This window comes from Lissotriton vulgaris, chromosome 10 (genome assembly GCF_964263255.1).
Source record: "Lissotriton vulgaris chromosome 10, aLisVul1.2, whole genome shotgun sequence".
NCBI lineage: Eukaryota > Metazoa > Chordata > Amphibia > Caudata > Salamandridae > Lissotriton > Lissotriton vulgaris.
In genome coordinates, this window is record NC_141698.1 from 779,157,561 (window position 1) to 779,178,855 (window position 21,295).

The 21,295-nt window shown below is 42.4% G+C and overlaps 1 protein-coding gene and 1 long non-coding RNA gene across 3 annotated transcripts in view; one reads left to right on the forward strand and one right to left on the reverse strand.

Moving 5' to 3' along the window:
• Positions 1–15,913, forward strand: part of SNX10 (sorting nexin 10) — a 314,131-nt gene extending 298,218 nt beyond the window's left edge. Inside the window, exons 7-8 of the mRNA XM_086941694.1 lie at positions 13,530–13,742; positions 14,114–15,913. Of these exons, the coding sequence (XP_086797820.1) occupies positions 13,530–13,742; positions 14,114–14,258 (358 nt within the window). The 3' untranslated portion in view covers positions 14,259–15,913. The remainder of the gene's footprint in view (positions 1–13,529; positions 13,743–14,113) is intronic.
• Positions 6,378–17,791, reverse strand: LOC147688788 (uncharacterized). 2 transcript variants are annotated; one of them, XR_015300709.1, is made up of 3 exons: positions 17,719–17,791; positions 13,494–13,687; positions 6,378–6,821 (listed from the first exon to the last, which is right to left on the reverse strand). It is a non-coding gene; the product is annotated as an uncharacterized LOC147688788 (long non-coding RNA). The 2 variants fall into 2 exon arrangements; XR_015300708.1 differs by lacking the exon at positions 6,378–6,821 and adding an exon at positions 12,582–13,058.
• Between the last annotated feature and the right edge of the window lie 3,504 nt (positions 17,792–21,295).

Sequence of the window (21,295 nt, forward strand, 5' to 3'; positions counted from 1 at the left end):
CAAGCCCACTTGCAGCATTTGGATTTACACGCCCTGGGCACACTCAGTGCACTGTACTAGAGTCTGACAAGTAAACCAAATAGTCAATGATGGAATCACCAATTAATACATTCATTTACAGTAGGGAGAGCATATGCACTTTAGTACTGATCAGCAGTGGTAAACTGCCCAGAGTCATAAAATAGCCAACAACAGGTCAGAAATAATATAGGAGGAAGGCAAAAAGCTCAGGGATGACCCTGCAAAAAGGGTCAAGTCCAACAAGGAGGAACAAGTTATTTTAAAATTTCTTGTTCAGAAAAACATTTTCTAGCTGACTTAAGTAAACGAATCCTCAGGATACCTTGTTAATTAAGGTCACCAGGTTGACTCTACTTCACCAAAAGAGTTTGTTATTCCTGGCCTGGGCATTTCTTTTACAAATCATTGTTCCTAGGTGTGTTGATTTAATTACATCAACTGAATTGAACCAGTACTACAACTCCCAGAAAGCATTTTGTTGACTATATGAAAACCCAGGACTCGAGCCCCATGTCCTTGGTGACAGTGTCATTTTGCAACCTTATTGTTAAAGTATGTAATGAAATCTTTCCTCCAAAATGAAACTCCTTGTTGCTTGATTTGAAATTGGCTGGGCCATTGTAGAACCTTAATCATTGCGGATTAGTTGGCGAGAATACTTTCTTGCCATTGTTGCTGGATACCTCGAAAGCATTTCAGAACTGGACAAGAAGCTTGTCCATAAATAATATAGTTTTAGACCTTCAAACATATTTTTAACGTTTCCTAGATTCTAAGTACTTATTTTCAAGACTAAAATTGTGTTTGTTACAAGTCCGTACCTGCACATTTAGGATATATTTGCCTGGTTGCAGCAAAAATCAACTTCAAGCGCTGGCGAGCGGGGTTGCTGACTGCCTGACAAGCCTACTCACTCCTTGGGCCAATCTTTTGTTGTTTTTGGCATGCTTTGGCTGTGCCTTTCATGCAGAAGTTCAGCACAATCTGTTGCCTACGTGCTACCAGGTCTAGAATACCAGATCTAGAAAACTCAGAGATGTACTTGAGTGTGCTCCAGTTTGTTACCTTCATCTTTTCTCTACATGTATGTATATATTTTGAGATCTTATTAAAGTGGGTCTTTACAAAAACCTCATAATCCTGGCTCGTCATTCACGTCTTTATTACATATGTTATTACCGGGTAGCATTGTACCCTAACTCAACTTCCTTTCACCAAAGCATTGACTGCTTTTCTACAGCTACTTGTAAGGTCTAAGGGGCTTGGGCAGAGCCACTGGAATTATGTGGGTGTGCGGTCACAGTGATTTTCGCGTAATTATAAATTTGCCACATACTCTACCATTTGCTGCATAATCTGCAGATTTTAACAAAACAAATGTGTTTCTAGCTCAAACGGATCAAAAATGACTAAAAATGCAGCAACAGGTTGCCTTGTGGTGGAAAGCCATTTAGAAAGCTGAACTGGTCACCATTCTCTTGCTTATTAATATATTTAGTTGTTAAACTGGTACTAATTAGGTGCAACAAATGCCCAGACAGCGTTCCAGAGTTTGAAAATGATGAAATAATTAAGTAATGCGATTACAAAATGTCACATTATACCTCATACATTGCCTTTTCTTGCTGCATAATTTACTCAACCCTGCCGCATAATTGGGCCCTCTCCTGCCGCATAATTCCGGTGGCCCTCAGCTTGGGGTACCAACTTTCTGGTATACTTTCAGTACCAAGAGTCTTGTTAGCAGGGACTACCAGAGCCTCATGCACTGTATTGATTGAGCATGTAGCTTCAGGGATCGGAGAAAAACCTGACACTGACCTGACCCATTAAAAAAAAATATTTACTGAAAGCATTGCAGTTGAAGCGGTAGGTCCGAAACAGATTACTTCTTCTGACGGACTGGCGTTATTTTGGCCAGTTACTGGAGTTCATTCTTGGACACAAAAGGTTTGTAGAATACAAATCAAAGTCAATGCTCATTTTAAGCGAGACATATTCCATTTTCGTTTTTTGCTGCACAATAATGCGGGGAGGCCAGTGCTCCATGATGCATTGGTTCTTGAGTGGCGATATTGTATTCCACAGTGGAATCTTTACTGCTGCACACAGTCGCCCCCACCATAATCCACATGGTTTGTTCATCTGGCCTTTTGAGATCCTGAATGCAAGGATTTCCTGCACAAGGTAAGGAAGCCTTTACATGACTACTGTGGCAGGTATAAATAGCACCTTTGAGGTGCTCAACATCCTGCGCTACTTCCACATGTTTTGTTCTTTCGGTGCGATGGGTTCTCAGCAAGCAAATGCGATCCTGGCATTTTAGAGATAGTAAAATAGCCTGGGAAAAAATATTAACCTTTTCAATGCATCGGACGGCCCCCGGCCGTGTGACGTCATGGTGGGCGTGTGCTTCGAATGGCCGGGGCTGTCTGAACTGCGCACGTGTCGCATTCAGCCGCACCCCGGCAGAATGTCCACCGTGGCGAAAAGGTTAACGTGAAATGCGCCCAATATGTATTTTTTTTTCCAGGCACCCAGAGATTTGGAAGGGGATAAGAGGAGGGGCAGAGAGAGAGTGGTGTAGGAAAGCGAGAGAGTGAGTGAGACTAGGTAAGAGACAGAGAGGCTACGCGTGACTGACTGCATGATGGTTACCTTGTTTTATTGGTTTATAAGACCATTAAGTAGTTATGAATCGATAACACAATAAGACCAAAGGTAAAAAAAATTGTGATGTCACCATAATTCCAAGTAACAATTATTGAGTAGCAGTTTTATTTGCTGTTTTATGTTTTTGTAAAAGAAATCTTTACTTTACAACGGTTGAAATCCTTAATTGAGGTAGAGTCATTTTGTTGTATTATGGCAAATAATTCACAGGTATGATATTCCCATGAGTTATGGATTCTAAAATGACTGGTATTTGTGCAACAAAAGCTGTAAAATATGAGATGAGTTAACAAAAACATATAGCATTTGTATTGCGCTTACTACCACTATGAGGAGTACTGAAATGCTTGTCCACGTTACACGGGTATGTGGGTGGAGAAAGGGTGTCTGCTTTGAATTTATGTGGAAAGTGTTTCGATATTGTGCGTGGTGGCCACATTTTAATCTTACATTTGTGTAGGCTCAATCCTGTCCCCTATACGGATGATAATTGTTCCACTTGAATATATCAGACATTTAAGAATGGTTGAAATTAAATAAGTTCAATGTAGATTGTCCTATAGCAGTTAAATTCACTACGTCATCACTATAACACAGGAGGGTGTTATATGTGCAATGCAAACGTGTTTGTGGAACTAGAGTGCGCATTCTACAAAGTGTACAGCTTTATTTTCTTAAAATTTTCAACATTTTCCAAAGTCTGTCCATCTCCAAATATGTGTACAAAGTTATTTTCTAGGCAAGCTTCAAATAGTCCTAGGATTGGTTCCTAGCTGATAAACGCACAGATACTTAATTTGTCGGTATTTCGACCCAGGCAATATTGTGAAACGCTCATCCTAAAGGGTCTTCCTCTGAGCAATGTTGTAACACCCAATTCTCTATCTGTGCACATGACAAGGTAGTCATTGTTGTAACAATCACAATGCTCCAAAAGGTAGACCTTATAGAGAAGGTCATTGTGCCCTGAATACTACTTTGCGACTCAAAATGGCCTGGAGGTAACCAAGCTCATCACAAATCCAATCCGAGGTGTGTATTAATTTGTTTAGCAGTCTAACGCATCGATCAGCCAAAATTATCTCTTCTTCAGTGCCTCCTAGGCAGCACATGAGTTTGACATTCCTGGAGGCACTAGTTATCGTTACATCAAGTAACTATAACTATAACTTGTACAGTGTTGTCATTAACGATTTCATTTTAGCAGCTGCAGTGATGTTCTCAATGATATCATAGAATACATCATGAGTGATGTAATATTTGAGGTAATTAGTGCATGGCGAGGGCGCAAGTTAGTTATTTTAGGGCACTAGTTATAGTTACTTGAGATAAGTAGAACTTGTAAATTTCTGTGGTTTTGTTAAGTTTAAAATAGTACGTTTTAACTGACATTTTCACCCGACTATAACATCCCTTTAACTTTTGTTTTTTTCAGAGGCTATATGTATTATTAATCAGTGGCAGTTGCTGCTGGGTATTTATAGTCAGGCCTGCATTTCCATATGAAATGCCTTTTGTGCTTTGCTTATAACTTTGGCACCATTTGACTAATCTCCACTGTCCAAAAAAAGGGCTGTTTGTTGCCTAGTTTGTGCATTGAAAGTTTCAGGGTGACCCGTTGTGCGGGAACCAAGAAAATGTACTACCAACTGTACTGCAAAATCAAATCCCACTCTTGACATCGTACACCTCAACACGGCCCTATCCAAGATTCATTCCTGGTTCTTTACCAACCATCTCAATCTAATCCAAACGAAACTGAAATCATTCTCTTATCTCCTAAAAACAACCCTCTCCCCATTCAAGCTTGGATTGCTGACCTTAATGCCCTTAACTGTGCTCTCTCCCTCTCAAAATCAGTTAAATCTCTTGGCATCACCATCAACAATAAGCTTTCGCTCAATGCCCATATAAAAAACTCGGCAAAAGGAGCACTCTTTTCTCTCCGGCACCTCAAAAAAATCAAACCGTTCATTCCTGCGGAAGATTTCAAATTGGTTATCCAATCTCTAGTCCTTTCAAAGATTAACTACGGAAATGCTTTACTCTCTGGAACACCCAAAGTTTACTTTGCCCCCCCTCAAATCTGTCCTTCACTTAGCGGCCAGGCATACAACTGTCTGTAAGCGTTCCGAACACATCTCACCTGCCCTCAAGGACCTCAAATGGCTTCCCATTGAAGGCAGATCCTCCTATAAAATAGCCTGCATTACACACAAAGCCCTTTATCAACAGACACCAATCTACCTCCAACAAACTCACTAAAGCAGGTTGTGCACGGACGTTGAGAAGCACAAGCTCTCTTATTCTCGTCCCCTCGCTGTTAAAAAAAAAAAAGATCTACGATGTACGCCTTCCTATGTCCGTTTCAAAAAAAGGCCTTAAAATTCACCTGCTCGACAAATACAGGGGTACATAATCCTTCGCCTATCATTCCTGTTCTACCCACCCCCTTCTCCCCTAAACTCCTTTGCTTTCCCCCCTCGCTCCTCACACTCCCCCATCCTGACCCCCCTCCACCCCACCTCCCTCTTTTTCCAGCCAAACTTTTCACTTCCCTCTCCTTCGTACAGACTTAATCCCTCCTGCGTTATGACCACTGAACCTACCCTTATGCACCTTTATACTATCATTGTCTGTATTGCTCTATTGACTCTTTTAGTCCACCATGTATAATTGCTTCATTTTTTTATTCAATTGCTCTGTAAATGTAAATATGTAAATGTAAAGCGCTCTGATACCCGCGGGTGGAGCTAGCGCTGTATAAAACCTCTTAAAGAAATACAATTTTAAAAAATTTCATAGACTTAAGAAGTGCTACTGCAAAAACTGCTGAATGGAATACACCAAATTTGACAGGAAGCTAGATTTTGATCCAGAAAGCATACTTGTTGTGATTTTGTGTAAATCTGTTCAGTAGTTTTTGAGAAATTAAGGTTAAAAAATATTTGTATATCTGGGTGGTTGGGTTCGAGGGACTCTCGTGAAAGTCTGCTTAACCCAAGTTTTAAACATTTAGCGTACTGATTGGCCCAGAGCGCTTTTTTTCTTCTCTGGGGACATTTGCCATCAGCAGCATGAAATTTTTTTTTGCTGGCAGCCATTACCGGACTCTGCGGATTTATTTCCCTGTCCTGTGAAGGACCGTAGATTCTTTGCCCGCATCAGTGAGGGCAGTGAACATATGTATGCTCCCACCGGGCGGGAGTATTTTTAAATCTTCTACCAGGCAGGGGCATACATGCCTTACCTGCCTGCAGCAGGACGTGCAGGAAAGGCATGTCTGCTCTCCCCTGGCGGGAAATTCAAACATGCTGCTGTTGGTGGGTGCAGACGTCTGTTTCCCTGCCTACACTTCTGCAGGCAGGGAAACAGATAATGCTCCTGCCCGCAGGGAGCAAGCATAGACAGCTGTTCCCCTTGTGCCGAAGCAATACCAGCTCCCGAATATGCAGGAAGCCTGGAGCCATGGTGCTTCTCCCAACTTGTGGTTTGTGGATGCCCCAGTTGGGCACCTGGGCACCCACCTCTGGTCCCAAAAAGGCTTAGGAAGGGTGGGGATGCACGCCCTCCCCTTATTATGCAAATCCGATCAGGGAGAATGGTGTTATGAGGCCTTTTAGACTCGGGGAAGGGTGGCACCTGGCGTGAGCTCAAGTTATAGTTTGCTCAGCTAACTAGATTTGTTGAATTTCTGGGTTTTTTTTTTAGTTCAAAACGTTACGTTGGCACTTAAATGTGTGATTTGAACTAGGTAGCTACATCCATGCGTGCTGTAAAACATTTTTTTGAATGTATGTAAAGGTTACGAAAATCCCTTGAAATATGAAAAATGTGCCAGTTATTAACTTATGTGAAACGCACTTCCACAGGTGTCAAGGGCCTCTGGAGTTGCAGAAATTGCAAATCGGAGTGTCCACACTGATTCTGGCATTCTCGTTGCGATGAACCTTTTTCCCTTTCTTCCTTGAGCCGTTCGTGCCATGGTGTTCATGCATCGCATGTAATCCTGATGGTGATGGTAACTTCCGTTACGGAATCCATTAGATTACTGAACGCTTTTAATAATTTCCTCTGTTGTGATTTCCCTCTTGTATTTTTTCCTCATTCTAGTGATAAACCTTAGGCTGGGAGAAAATGAGTAAAAACAAAAAATAACATTTCTGTGAACGTCCAGAGGTGAGAAATAAGCACTTATGGTGTAGCCATACATTTGATTTTGTAAATCCTACAGGTATTGGCTGAATCTGTGCTGTGTGAAAATGTGTCATGGTCTTTTTAAACTCAAGGGTTTAGTAGATTTTTTTCCCCCAAGCCTCGCAACTGTTGCATTCCACTGGTGGTGGTTAAAGTACATACTGGTAAAAGAGTGTGACTTGGAGCTGCCATAGACCACTGATTTGCTTTGAGTGGCTTACAATTGCTCAAAAAGTGCTTGTTCCGTTGATAGTGCACAGATATTAATTTGAAGGATATATTGACCACAAAATAATACAAATTGATATAATGTAAAGATTTCAGGGACCTTATGTGACTTATAGCAGTTAGCTGAATACAGCTGAGAAAAAGGATTTATTAGACAAGTGAAAGATTCTGTCTTTAGCTTTATGAACCCTTAGATGAGGCCCTGGATGGTCTTACACTTGTTCTCCCATTACTGTTTTCCATGCGAATGTTGACCCACTTATCTACAGTTCCACACATATAAGGCTTGAGGAGAACAGTATAACTGGGAATCGGGCAAGGCTGTGATGTCTTGCTTGGGATAGGCTGTATATATTGAAAACTGAACGAATCGCTGCTGGTATGGGCTACTTGGAAACTTGGGGTAGACAGTCATGGTAGTTGCCTATTAGAATGTGGAGTGCTGTCATATTGGTTGCTTGTATTCGCTTATGCAGTCCTAAGGTGATTTCAGAATCAGATCACTCATCAGGGGAAAAAGGAGAATGAGGGTATGTCAACAGGATGGAAAGGGACCCTGATGACAGAGGGTGGACGACTGCACCAGGGGTGTCAGAGTGTACGGAATCAGGCGTGAAGGATGCTTTCAAAAGGATAAAGTGAGAAAAATGTGAATTGCAACATTTTTAGTTAAAGAAAAAAGGAGGCATCCTTCAAAATACCTTTCTGGGATGCAGAATGCTGCAGGAGCTTGAGAACTCCACAAAAGACCTTACTTCTGCAACCTGGATTGACCACTGTTATGCATCTGAAAGTACCTAATTTTAACTTTGCATCATTCGGTTGTCTTGCTCCCCATTTCATCTTGTGTCCCAGATTTCACCTCATTTACTCCTGCCTCTTTAGTCTCATCTAGAACGGCTTTAGGTCTGCTAGAATTTGCATGTCCCACCTGTACGGTGTTTGATGTTTTATCTACAGAAGTGGAGAAGTGTGGCTCAGGGGTTAGAGGCGGCAGACCCGGAAGCTGAGATCGGCCCTGGACCAGGGTTCAATTCCCCGCCTCGGCGGTCTTGGGCTCAAAAATTCCACGGACTCGATAATTCTCGCTCCGGTGCCTTCTCAACTCACGGGTTCACACTCTGCGACTCTGGGCAATAGCTTGCTTAATCTCCACAACGGCCCCTCGCGGTGGGATGCCTGGCTTTCACCTTGTGGATACCCTGCCGGGGTTATCTCACAGGGGAATACCAGGACGGGTTCCCTAAGCAAGCGCCGGGAAACCCTTTGTGGGTAGCTGTGCGCTATATAAGCTCAAATACAAAATACATGCCGCAAATACTCTTAGCTATTTCCTAAATTATTGTTAATTTATTTTACTTTTTTGTTTGAAAGAAATAATTTGGCGAGCCGAGTTTAAAGCAAGTGTGAGTTGTAAGAATGTTGTTTTTGCAACCGAGTGAGGGTTTGTTTCTACCTTGTGGCCCTCCAGTGTGACATAGCTTAGCATCGTTTTTTCTCTGTTGTACTAGCAGAGCACAGGTGGAACCAGAAGAACCCCCTGATGCCAACCTTGAGACTGGCAACTGACTCCTGAGTAATTAACACTAGATGATGTTTGCTCCTTGGTGCCAGCTGCATTAGGCGTACATTGGTAATATTCCTGGTCTTAGACTTTGCCATTCCTCAGAGACGGTCATGAGTGACGGCAGGGGCAAGGACGCCCTTTGTCTTCTGCTCAAGCCACATGCTGCCAGAAGTCCTGCTTGGAAGCTTTGCTACGCTACCTCCTGGCAGCCATTACTAAACCCTGCCAGGCCGTCAGATAAAGATCTGGTGAATGCCATGCCTGGTTATGGATTCCTGTCCGATTTCCACACCCTTCTGCCAAAACAGTAAGCGAGACACCCCCCCCCCCCCCACCCCAACAACAACACCCGAAAATCGACTGTTTGCAGGTTTTCGACAACAAAGGGTTGACTAGAAATGGTCAGATTGGTTATGTAATGTAAATTACAATTGTATTGTAAAGTGCGCCTAATTTTTAGCTGCCTTCTAGACTGTCGTGTTCTTGTCGGACTGTAGGAGCTCGTGGGCACCAGGTAGACTAGTTACGTTGGTATACAATCTGAATTAAAGAACTTCTGTAGGGTTTCCAAATAATTGAGATGCTACCCTTTTTTTTCATTTTGAGTCTAGTTATTCAAAGCGTGTCAAAGGTAAAATTGTGTCTCTCTGTATTGGCTCCAATGGGTGATGGTGTAGGACTCTCTCTACTCCGTAAGACAGCCTCCTTCACCATTTCACCTGAGGCTGAAGCGCGTCGGGTAAGAAGAGGGTCTACTCCATGCAAGATAAGGCCCACTCTGAAACGGATGCCCTTGTGAGGCACCTGTAATGCATGAAGAGGAGAGCATTCTGCGGCATGTAGTCCTTTGTGGATTCATGTACTGGGTGAGATGGAGTGCATTCTGGGAAGTGTGTTCTGTCAGAGGTGTATATATGAAGCAAGTCACTCCAAATTCAGGACACGTAACACTTAGATTCTGGGACTTGTAATCCTATGTACAGAACAGCGAATCATGACGTTTTGTGAGAGTCTTCCTATGGAAAGAAGCTGAGGTCATTCACAAACATGGTCTGCTCTCCCAATGCTAGAGGTCTTTACTGTATTGCCCCTACCTCTTCCACCATTCTCGAAGCTGTCCAATGCCGGAAAGTGGATAGTGTTAGAGATGTCACATGACCTTGGTGGAATCCCTTCTTTAAGGATCCCTTCGGGGGGATAGAAACCGTTGAGTGTAATTTTTCAAATTCGGGCCTCCGAGGTAAAATGTCCTACAACGCTCCTGCTTATTACCTGGGTAAGCTGTATAGACACAGGCAGCCCACCTCTCATCCCCACACATCTTCCTGTACAAACACCACACCGTGGCAAATTCCCACTGACACAATCTGATCCAGATCTCACAACCCCCAGCTATCAACAGACTGCGTGCTCCAGTCCCTGCTGTTTTACAGTTCTCCTGCTATCATCACCTTACTTTTATCACCTCTTACCACTGATCACCTGATTTCTGGGGTGGCTGAAGAGCAGCCGGCCTAGATCTTGTCCATGTACAAATCTCCCATCTCTCTTGGATCTCAGGGCTCTTTCCTCTGGTAAACATCTCTTCCAATAAAAAACGGTCATCCCATTCCCTGTCGATGCCTGCAGCAGCACGTTGACCCTCCCCAAGCCACCTCCTTAGCAACTAGTGAGTCAATGGATTGTGTGCATAAAAAGCACAAGCTTCCCACACTGAAGCAGGGAGAGACCGATCCTGGGAGAAGGGCACCGGAGACTTTGGGTCAAAGAGACGCAAACTATGCCACTATAGCCAGAAGAGATACAATAGGCTGTGAGAAATTGCCTTCTAAAATGTGCGGACATGGCAAGAGATACTTCATGGCACAGACACTGGAGAAAGGGAGACACAGACTTTGATCTAACCACCAGACGCAACAGTGTGGAAGCCCCCCAATGCTAGCACAGCCAACCTCTGACTTCCCTTGCTGTCAAGCTGAGGGTGGTCTCTGCTTCAAACCATACCACACAGTGCTTCATTTGTAGAGAACAAGTACCGGTGCCCAAGGTTTTTCCTCAGAAGCCCCCAGGCATCTATGCTGATTGTCTGGAATGCTGAATAACCAATGCGGTCAAACCTTCATTCGATCCCATGCCTCTTGCGCCTACCATCCTACACTCCCGGTCCCTGTATCTCGCTCCTGCAGGTTTTTTTCAATCCTTGTTTTTCTGTCATGTTCTTCCTCCTGTTTTCCCCTTTTGTGCTTTTCTCTCCTGTTCTGGGTCCATGTCTCATGAATTAAAAATAAGTCCTGTTCCCAAAAATTAGAGGTAGTGGGCCCAACAGTACCCCCAACTCAAAGTAAACCCCGTTTCGACATCCCTATGAACCCTCCTTCGTAGGGAAACTCTTAATCAGCAAGTGACCCTCCTGTACTTACCGATACAGCCATCTGCACTTCAAGAGGCGGTGTATAAAGCAAACACTGCAGTTTCTAACAAACATTGGCAAAGCCAATAGATTTTGCCTTGAAGTTGTGCCAATGCAGGCCCACTGCCTTTGCAAATGTGTTCTAATGATCCTGTTTAGCATCGGATAAATGTAAAACTCAAAATGGTTTTTGCAATGCTGAACAGCATTGGCCAAAAAGTGTCATGTTGATACTTGTAAGCATCATTATGCATGTCTGGGTAATGGTCATGATTGGATGCAAACATCCTGTTGATGGGCCTTTTTTTATTATTTGCTTATCTAGGACGGGAAATTCTTTTTGAGCAGTAAATTGTTACCAAAAAAAAGGGGGTACGTGAAAGAGCATTAAAAAAAAAAGTGGCATTCAAACAAAATGACAGCCCTTGGAAAAGCGTATGGGGGAGCAAGTCAACGCTGCCAATGAGCTGCAGCTGTGAGCAGGGAGCAACAAAGTAATACAGAAAAGCTGAGTAGGAGAGGTGAAGGATTCAACAACGAGCTTGGGATGGAAAGAAACATGTAGATCGAAGGAGACACGGGGTGAAGGGAGAAGTAGCACAGAGAGGAAAGAATCCCAGAGCAAGAAAGCACATGCACTGCCAAGGAGGGCAAACAGCAAAATAAAAATGTTTCCTGAATGCAACCAGTTTAAGGATACAAGTCATTCAATCAAAAGGATGGTAAAGGAGCTATACTCCAGAGAGGGACAAACGCACGAGTGGAAGAAAAGACATCAAATAAGAAGCAAGCATGAGCGATTGGCAACAAAAAAAACAACCAGTGATTAGCAGTGGGATGACCGAAAGCCCACTCTAAGTATTGGTGTTGTCCACATTGAGTCTTTCAACAACAAACAACTGAATTGTGTCTGAGGGCAAGACCAAAAAACGTTGTCACATAATCCTAAATACTTTCTCCACAGATCGCAGCCAATATTAAACTTTCAGTGACTACTAATGATTCTAAAGTCATTGTATGCTTTTTTTTCTATAATTGTATGGCAGCCCCATTCATGCAATTGTGTAGATTTGAGAGGTATGTTTGGCATACTAGCTGGAATTACATTCCCCCAGATTGCTCTTCATTCAGCATATCCCCAGCAATTTCCCTGCCTTGATTCTAAGTAAGATCGACTTTGGCCTAAAATAAATGCCGAGCGCACTGCTGAGGTGACCATTGACATAGTCATGCAGGGCCTCTGAGCTGAACTTATTCCCATTCGCTGCAGATCTCAATAAGCTGTGTGCAAAAGAGCATCCTTAAAGTATTTTTGTGAAAGTGTTGTTTTAGTGAAAAAATTGAAATGTAAGCTTACCCACCTGCTTAGCACCAGGATATGATGGTGCGCTTTACACATAAACAGAGCACACGTTTATGGGAATTCGAAGGAAGTGCTTTGGGATGGGATATGTGGCACAGACAGATGTAGAAAGCCGGAATGAGTGGAGGTTGCGAGAGCGTAATCCTTTGGAATCCTACATGACGTGCCGACTACTCTTGCCAACGCCTGAGTTTGTGTTCCACTTCAGTTCAGGCTAAGCAGACATCTTCTGTTGGGTGGCAGATTGATTGACAGCTGGAAGCCAGCATCACATGTGTGTTCGCAGTGTCGCAACACAAGTGTGCTCTGCCAGAGAATGATCTGTAGGTGCTGACAGCAGCTTTTGTTACTCACCTTTATAGCACCTCTTAAGGATGTAATGTTGAGGGGATTCCCCACCCACCCAGCCCTCTAGGTCCCACATTTATCTGTGCATCTGATGTGCTGATTCACCAGGCTCTCCTAGTTGGTGGTGTTACTGTACGTGCCCCCGGATTGATGAATAGGTCCCTAAAATGCCGTAAATGAGCTCCACCGAGTAAGTGTTTTGACAAATTGAATTTTCAAGATGACTTGTTGCCGCGTCGTACACATGGAGCCTGTAGGGAATAAAAACACAAGACGAAAGCAGTCAGTTAAAATATTAGTCTGTATTATATTGCATTTTTTTTAGCCATATCACACATGTTCTGACGTTCTATTTTACTCTATTATGTTGTTTTTTTGTAAAAGTGAGTTTTATTTGGGTAATACCAGTGCTAAATTGAGGTGACTGCCCAAGTTCATATTCCTCGTCCTTTTTTAGTTTTTTTTTAAATCCGCTCATTATCTGAAGTGGAATATACATATTCCCTCTTTGGCGTGGTGATAGCTAATGCATTGCTTATAGCATATGAAAGCAATTAAGCGGTATTAACCATAAGTACGAAAGTAAGTATGCGGTATCAGCCATAAGTATAATTGTGATTGTGCAAAATGGGTAATTACATGGTCTACTTATAACTGCGCGTGTGTGAATAAGTTATTGCGTGTACCTGCCTCTTCGTGACACGCTGCCTCTCTCCCTCCAGGGTCCTACAGAGCCCCCTGCTGCTCTCGGACAGCAGGCTCCATCTCTTCCTGCAAAGCCAGCTGAGCACCGATGACATCGAGGCCTGCGTCTCGGGACACACCAAATACACGGTCGCCCAGGCCATTCGCAAGTTCGCCTCCTCGAATCGACGGTTTCCTGCGGAAAACGGGGAAGGCCCAAGAAAGAATTATTCGGACTCCGATTCGGAAAGGTACTGCGCCGAGCCGTGTACATGCCATCACATTGTGCAGATGTGGTGATGAAAAAAATAATTGACTGGGACTTTATTGAGCTGTGACAGCTCATCACAGAGCTCTTCACACACCTCCACACCGAATTAATGAATGCCGTGGAAATTCAATTATCTGCATTCTGATTACGTGAATTTCATTTAGTCAGACTTGAATTATTTGCGTTTAAATTATCGAGCTAAAAAAAATAGCCAACTTCACTCCAAATGGCTAATTAAAAGTCCAAATTTCCTGTCTTTGTGACTAAAGATAATTAAAGTTCTCCTCTGCTACTCAGGCTTTGAGTGTGTTGTGAAAACCAATTTCCTTTTTTTTTTCTTCCATTCTGCAGTTCATCCTCCGGGCTCGCGCACGGCGATGACAGCATTTCCCAGGGACGCAGCTCAGACAAAGGTCACGAAGAACTGAAGAATAATTTCAGCCTTTCCGCCCCAGTAAATCAGTCACGAGGAGACAAAAGCAGTACAGAATCGTGAACTGTTTGCTAAAAAAAAAAAAAAATAGCCACTGCAAAATGATTTCGTTTCTGGCTGGTTCGTTTTGCCAGTTAAAGTACACTCTAGAATAGGTTCGGCTATATTTTGGGCTCATATGTTTGCACTACAGGCTTTCAGCCGGAACACTTTGTAATAAGGATGTCCAGACAACCTGGCGCGGAACCTTATCTCTTGTTTGCTGAATGTAAGATGGAGGCGAAATACCACGTTGTACTACTGTTCATGTTTTAGTACCGGTTTATTTTGGGTACTGCAGAATCGAGGTGGAATACCACTCTCTTCATTTTCATTTGCAGATGTCTTTTAGATTTAGTTCTGTGTGTGTCTGTGCCTGAATGTGTGTGTCTGTGCGCGTGTGTATTTGTATGTATGTATGTATGTATGTATGTATGTATGTATATATACTCCTTGTTTTCCATATTTTTAGCAGGAACAGATTTTTTGCAATGTTAAGGGGTGAGACCTCCAAGCAACCACCTAAAAATGGACCCCTTATGAAAATTACCAGACACTGTAGCGATAGGATGGACCACAATTCTAAGACTAGAAGGTTTTAGATGTTAAAGTAAATGCTTAACTGCGGTGGTGATTGGGTTTTGAGGGTCTGTAGGCTCTTCACTGTGTGTACCTGTCCTGGACGATCATGAGAAATTGACTAAATATTGTCATAGGTGCATTTCACCTGTAAGTGCCTTTGAGAGTGTACTCTGAGATTTAGTAAGTAGAATCGTACCTCCCCACATAATGTGAAATGTTAAACTCCCAGGGCCACTTGGACCAGTTACATGAAGTAAGCAATCTTAAAAGTTTCCCTCTGCTAAAATAAACAACTGGTAAGATTGGCCTTTGAATTAAGGGCAACACAATAAGCCGGGTCCACACTCCTGCTGCATTGCTTGCGGTGAGGGGCCAAGGCTGCAGCTTTGCGCCGCATCCTTTTATTGGTAAAGATGTGGTCTACCTAACACCCAGCTCGATTTGTATTATTTAGCTGTGTGTAAAGACACTGCCAGATGTTTTAGTTGGTTCTGTTATTAGCTGTGAGGCCAATACATCTGGTTACTTATTGCACCTTCCTCGCTTCTGCAAATTGTGTGATCGCTGACTCCCTGTGCCTCAATTCCTGCTGCCTCATGTCCACAAGTAAGGGGTTGTCTTATAAACAGGATAAGCCCATACCATGTCGAATATAAAACACTGGACCTTCACTTGCATAGCTGAATGTAGCGCACAATGCTAAGCAGAACAGCAGATATGCATGGAATTGCCTGAGAACGGTCGAAATTGCAAATACGTTTTTTTTTAAAGTGCTGCTTTTGCACACTCATTTCACTGTGTGCACTAGGTTTAAGTTAATGTGACTGAAAATGGGTATTGCAGTTATCAAGAGAAAAAAACCCAAAGATCTTTTAATGGGGTGGGGGTGTGCGTGGGACGGAAGGGTATGAAGTTCCCAAAAGTGATGTCTATATCTGCATTTTCTTAACTGCTGCTTCAAAAGATGTTTTTAACTCTGAATCCTTTTGTATCCAACCACTCCAACCAAGCACGTACTGCAATACTGCTTAATTTCAATGTTGGGTATATTTTGATATGTACATTAGGCAAAAATAAAATGTATTTTTTGTACAGTGCTAGTGTGTGCACCTTTGTTCGTTCAGATACGTTTGTCAGCTATCAAAGCTCGTTTCTCTAGTGATAAAAATAATTGTATTGAAGTGCAAGTTTAAGCGGTGTCTGGAAGAGCAGGTTATGCAAAGACTGCAACTGAATGCAAAGCCGCAGAATGTATATCTAACTCAAGCCAGTTCAGACCAGAGAAGCAAGCCACGTCTATCTGCTGTTAGTGGTTTTATGATGGAGGGTATAGAAGTACCTTAGATACATGTACAGCATAGAAGCGCCAACAAACCAGAAAATTTGTTGTTTTTTTATTTATTGGGGCTACTAAATTGTGTTGCCGCCGCGAGCCTTTAGTAGCCTGCGCCTTAGAACAGCTTGGTAAACAGAGGAGATTGCGAGGCAGAGGAATCTGTATGATAGTGCTTGGCACCACGATACCGTGATTCGTGGGAACATTTGTAGCTCTGTTTTTTTGGAAGAATTTTGAAACCTGCTTCAGATACTCTCTGCTGCTGTCCATGTTACAACCTCTGAATTTGCCTGTCACAGAGTTGAGTTTAGTTTCCTTTCCAACATGTTTCTTGCAGTCAGCTTGGCATATTTTCAATGCTTTTTTGGGGAGACGAGTTGCAAAACGTTTCATTTAAGCCACAAAGAAATTGCCAGTGTCCCCAAGAATCCCCTCACATGCTATTGCTCAGAACACAATTAACCAACATGCTGTTAAAGGACATTTTGAGGGACCCACAGGGACATACCAAGTCAGAGGTTTTTTTTGTTTGGAGGAAAGTAATGCAATGTTATCAAAGTAAACTTCTAAAGAGCGAGCATGTCAATGGTCAGAGATTTTGACCCTTGTTAATGTACAATAATGATACACCGTGTATTACACATCTAAGCCAACAAATAGAAAAAAACTATTTTCCATTTAAAACCACGTGCAACTACAAGAGCTGGTGTAGTATATGTATAGCTGTCCACTGTGCTTTGCATTAAAGATGAGCAGTAAATTGGGCTTATCAACAGACTGAATGAGACCTGGCGAGAACTTACTTGTGGCTGAAAGTTCATGCATAATCCTTAACTCCTACTAGAAGGAAGTGACGTGCTTTACATTTTATTTGTATTAAATAAACACGATCGGTTTTAACTTTCCCAAATAGTAAAACGTAGCTCTGATCCAAATATTTCTGTTCATTCTATAAAAAAATAGAGCATTCAAGTTTAGAGATGACAGTGCGGTAATGTTCTTATAGAATGTAAAACTGAATGCAACCCTCTTAATTGGGCAAAAAACGTCCAAAACTTTAAATTGGAGGGTTTGAGGGAAGTGTCCGCTGTTCACCATTTTTAGCAGACCTTTTATTTTTATCAGGAAGTGAGGAAAAAGCTCAACACAACATACATCAAGTCTCTTTTCTGGTCCTCTGTCAATAACTAGCCAATCTTCATTTAATTTACTTGCCCACAAAGTACTTCTGCTGCTAACCAGGAAACAAAGTAGATCAAGTGTTACTACTCCGTTTACAAATTTGTAATTTAATACATCGTACTGCTACATTTAAAATGGTGTAACGTATTTTTGTCATGAATATATTGTCATAGCGCTCAGAGTTTTGTGCTTCGTGGAATGATGTTTTGGTTTTTTAAATACACGACTGCGGATTGCCAGAGAAGAGCTAAAACCGTGCATTGATAGGTTTGCCACCTTTTTCTGAACATGCAACGTTTACATAACCATCAAACAGGGTGCATGCTGCGTTTCTTCAAAGTGCAACCATATATTTTTCAAATACAATAAAAAAAATACACAAACCTGAAGAGCAGCAGACACCGGCGTTGTACAATATTCTGGGATCCCGTGGAATGTGTGTAGTTCTTGAATTTCGACTGTCTTCGGAAAATAAGCCCCGCCTCTGTTTCCAGACAAAAGCAGAAGATCCCAGAGCTACGTGATCTCGCCACGTTTTTGTGTGCTGTTCTATTGCTTCTTATTCTGAACTTGTTTACGTGAAGCAGACTGATTCTTTTTAGCACGTGCTAACTGTTTTGGTTTACAAAGTAACCATTGAAGGCGTATAGAACAATAACCGTTTTGCAATTAAACAGAGAACATTTGAAGCAATTCGTCTATTTTAGGAAGCAGGAATGTATAAGCATATCTTCCCATTTTATTGATGCCCTTTCTAGCAGGTTGTTGCAAATTTTACTTTTATAACCATTAAAATAAATTGCACTATCACATTTCGTTGCCCAAATACACAAATGGTTTTAGAAGCCCCATCACAAAAACGAAATGGGTGAATGCAACTAACCATATTTTAAATCCAGTTTGCCACTCACAGAGATGGTTCATGTTCACCCCTCCAAAAGAGTGGGTTCCCTGATTGCATGTATTTCTTGCTAGATCTGTATAAAGTAGAAAAAGCTCAAAATTCGCAATTTTTTGCGTTTTAACTCACTGGGCTTTGCTCCACTGGAGCAGGGCCATCTTTAGTGCTGGTGGCGCCCAATGCAACAATCCTTGTTGGCGCCCCCAGTGGCCTTCTCGTACCAATGTAGGGTTTCAGAGAATTTTATATCACACCCATTACACAAAGACATCAAATTATTCAAGCGTGTAAATCAATATATAGGAAATGATACATAAGACATTGAGGAGTACAAGGTTTAGGTGCCATATGTTACCCATAATAGTAGGCAGTATATTTTAAGAGTGATTGGTCCTGGAAGGCACAAACTCTGGATTTAAAACGTAAAACAGTAGTTGGCTTTACTACTAAGTAATTATTTCTACCCAAACCATTTTTTAGCAACAAAAGACTGGGGAGCAAAACATAAGGTGCCAAACCCATGCCTTGTGGTTTGCATGCAGCTGTTTGATGATGGTTCATAGCTCACTGTGTTAAAGTAGGACTGCAACTTATGAACTGCAAGTAACGGAAGGATCATGGAGGACATGAAGCAAGCCAAGAAGCTTTTTCTTTTAAATCGAATAGATAAGGCAGAAAACTCCTGTAGAGAGCTTTATAGAATTTTAAAATTCCACTCAACCACAAACTCCTAACTCTCAAGATTGGACCGATACCCTATCGAACTTCTTCGAAGATAAAATTTCTATCATTCATTGTTCTTTTCCGCCTCAAAATGCTAATGATGACCTACAAGAAGATGCGTCCAACTCACTTTTTGACCTCCTGTGTTTCCTGGACAAATTTGCAAGCTGTAGCATTGAGTCAGTTGAAGCAGCTATGCAGAAAATAAAATCTGGTTCTTCCACGGACTCTGTGCCTCCTAAATTCTTTCCAAAGATTGCAATGTAAATTCTAACTAATCTATTTATTAAATCGCTATCAGAAGCAGAATTTCCAACTTTATGGAAAGCAGCAAGGGTTAGGCCCATCTTGAAAAAATCCACAGTCGATCCTAAACTTTGTCTGAACTATAGGCCTATCTCTTTGCTTCCGTTTTTTGGGAAGATCATGGAGTCATTAGTAAACAAACAACAAACAACAATCAAACAACTTGTCTCCCACTTAGAAAATCATGGCGGCCCACAGTACAGAGACAGCATTGGTGGAAGCAATTGACAATATTAGATTGGCTCAGGATAGGGGCAAGCCAATAATTCTGGTTCTGTTAGACCTATCCGCGGCCTTTGACACCATCTCCCACAGTATTCTATTACATCGGCTCTGGGAGATCGGTGTCTGGGGCACGCTTTAAAATGGTTCCAGAGCTATCTAACCGACCGTGTTACAACGGTCCAGGTTGGAAATTCTGTCTCAAGCAACAGACTGGTTAAGATGGGAGTGCCACAGGGCTCAGTTTTGAGTCCGACTCTTTAACGTGTATATGACCCCTTTGGCAGGGGTGATCAGATCATATGGCTTTGATGTTGTGTCATACGCTGATGACACGCAGATCTTGGTCACCCTGTGCCCAGATCCATCAGAAACTAAACAGCGTTTTAAAAACTGTATGTCTCTTATCAACAGATGGATGAGTTCAAATCATCTTCAACTTAATGGAGGTAAGTCTGAGATCATGCTATTTGGCAAAGCTGCCGAGCATTGGTCTCATGACTGGTGGCCTTTGAACCTCGGCTCATGCCCCATACCCAAATCAACGGTGCAAAACTTAGGCTTCTATTTGGACAGTCAGCTGTCTATGAAAAATCAGATTAGCCATATAGTTGGCTCATGTTTCAGAGTGATGCGCCAACTTCCGAAGGTCTTCTAATGGCTCCCTACGGTGGCCAGGAAACCACTAGTACAGGGCCTGATAATAAACCGCCTGGATTATGGAAATGCTTTGCTGTTATCGATAAATGAAAGCCATCTAACTAATCTCCAAATCATGCAGAATACAGCGGCGAGATTGGTTCAGGACCTTCCGCCTAGATCCTAGTCTACACCTTACCTGAGATCTCTACATTGGCTCTCTGTCAGACAGAAAGTACAATTTTAAGACCTTCTGCCTGACGCATAAAAGCATGTACGAGAAAGGCCCCGGTTATTGGTCCAAAAAACGAAGATGGTACCAGCTGGTTAGATTGCTTAGATCAAGTAACGAGTCCCTTCTAACGCCCCTTAGAATATGCAAGGCAAGATATGAAGGAAGGTCTTTTTCCCATCTTGCCCCTGCACTCTGGAACAAACTCCCTTTCCACCTATGCACCATCTCGGATCACAACTGTTTTCTAAAGAAATTGAAATCTTGGCTATTTGATAAATAAGCAAGTATCTTATTGGAGCCGTCTGCTGGTGCCATGAGACTTTCGAGTGATATGTGCGCCATACAAATGTCCCTGATTTGATCTGATCTCTGTGAGAAAAGCAGTAACCCGAATGAGCTATCTACATAAAGGTACAATTCTGTTATCTGCATTGCACATGTGCTTTGCAGAACGCCTATTAACCCTCTACACAACTTTATGATCCATTAAAAGTACAACTAGACAAAACTCAGATCTCTCTGTAAGATACATTAATCACCAGAGTTATCTTGACATTTTTATTTCTGACTGATAAGTGCTGGGCACACAAGGAACTATGCTGCACATGCTTATAATCCATCAGATATTTCAAACTACGACCCCTCCTCGAGCTCGGGCCCCAGGTGCAGTGGCTCATGAGGTATGGCACTGGAGATATTGTAGCACGTGTTTATCGTAAGTTTCAATATTGCCTGGTGGAGACTACGCATTTAGTTGAAGTCCAGCTTTGCAGAGCAGAAATATAATCACATTCTTTCTGCCCAACTGGCATCTGCTTGTGTACAGTGCGTTCAAGTAGCTGGCAAATTCCTCGTCAGTCAGAAGTAATAAAGCTGTTCCTGCGTCAACCAGGAATAGGTCTTTTACACAATTCACTTTACTATCCTGTGCAAAT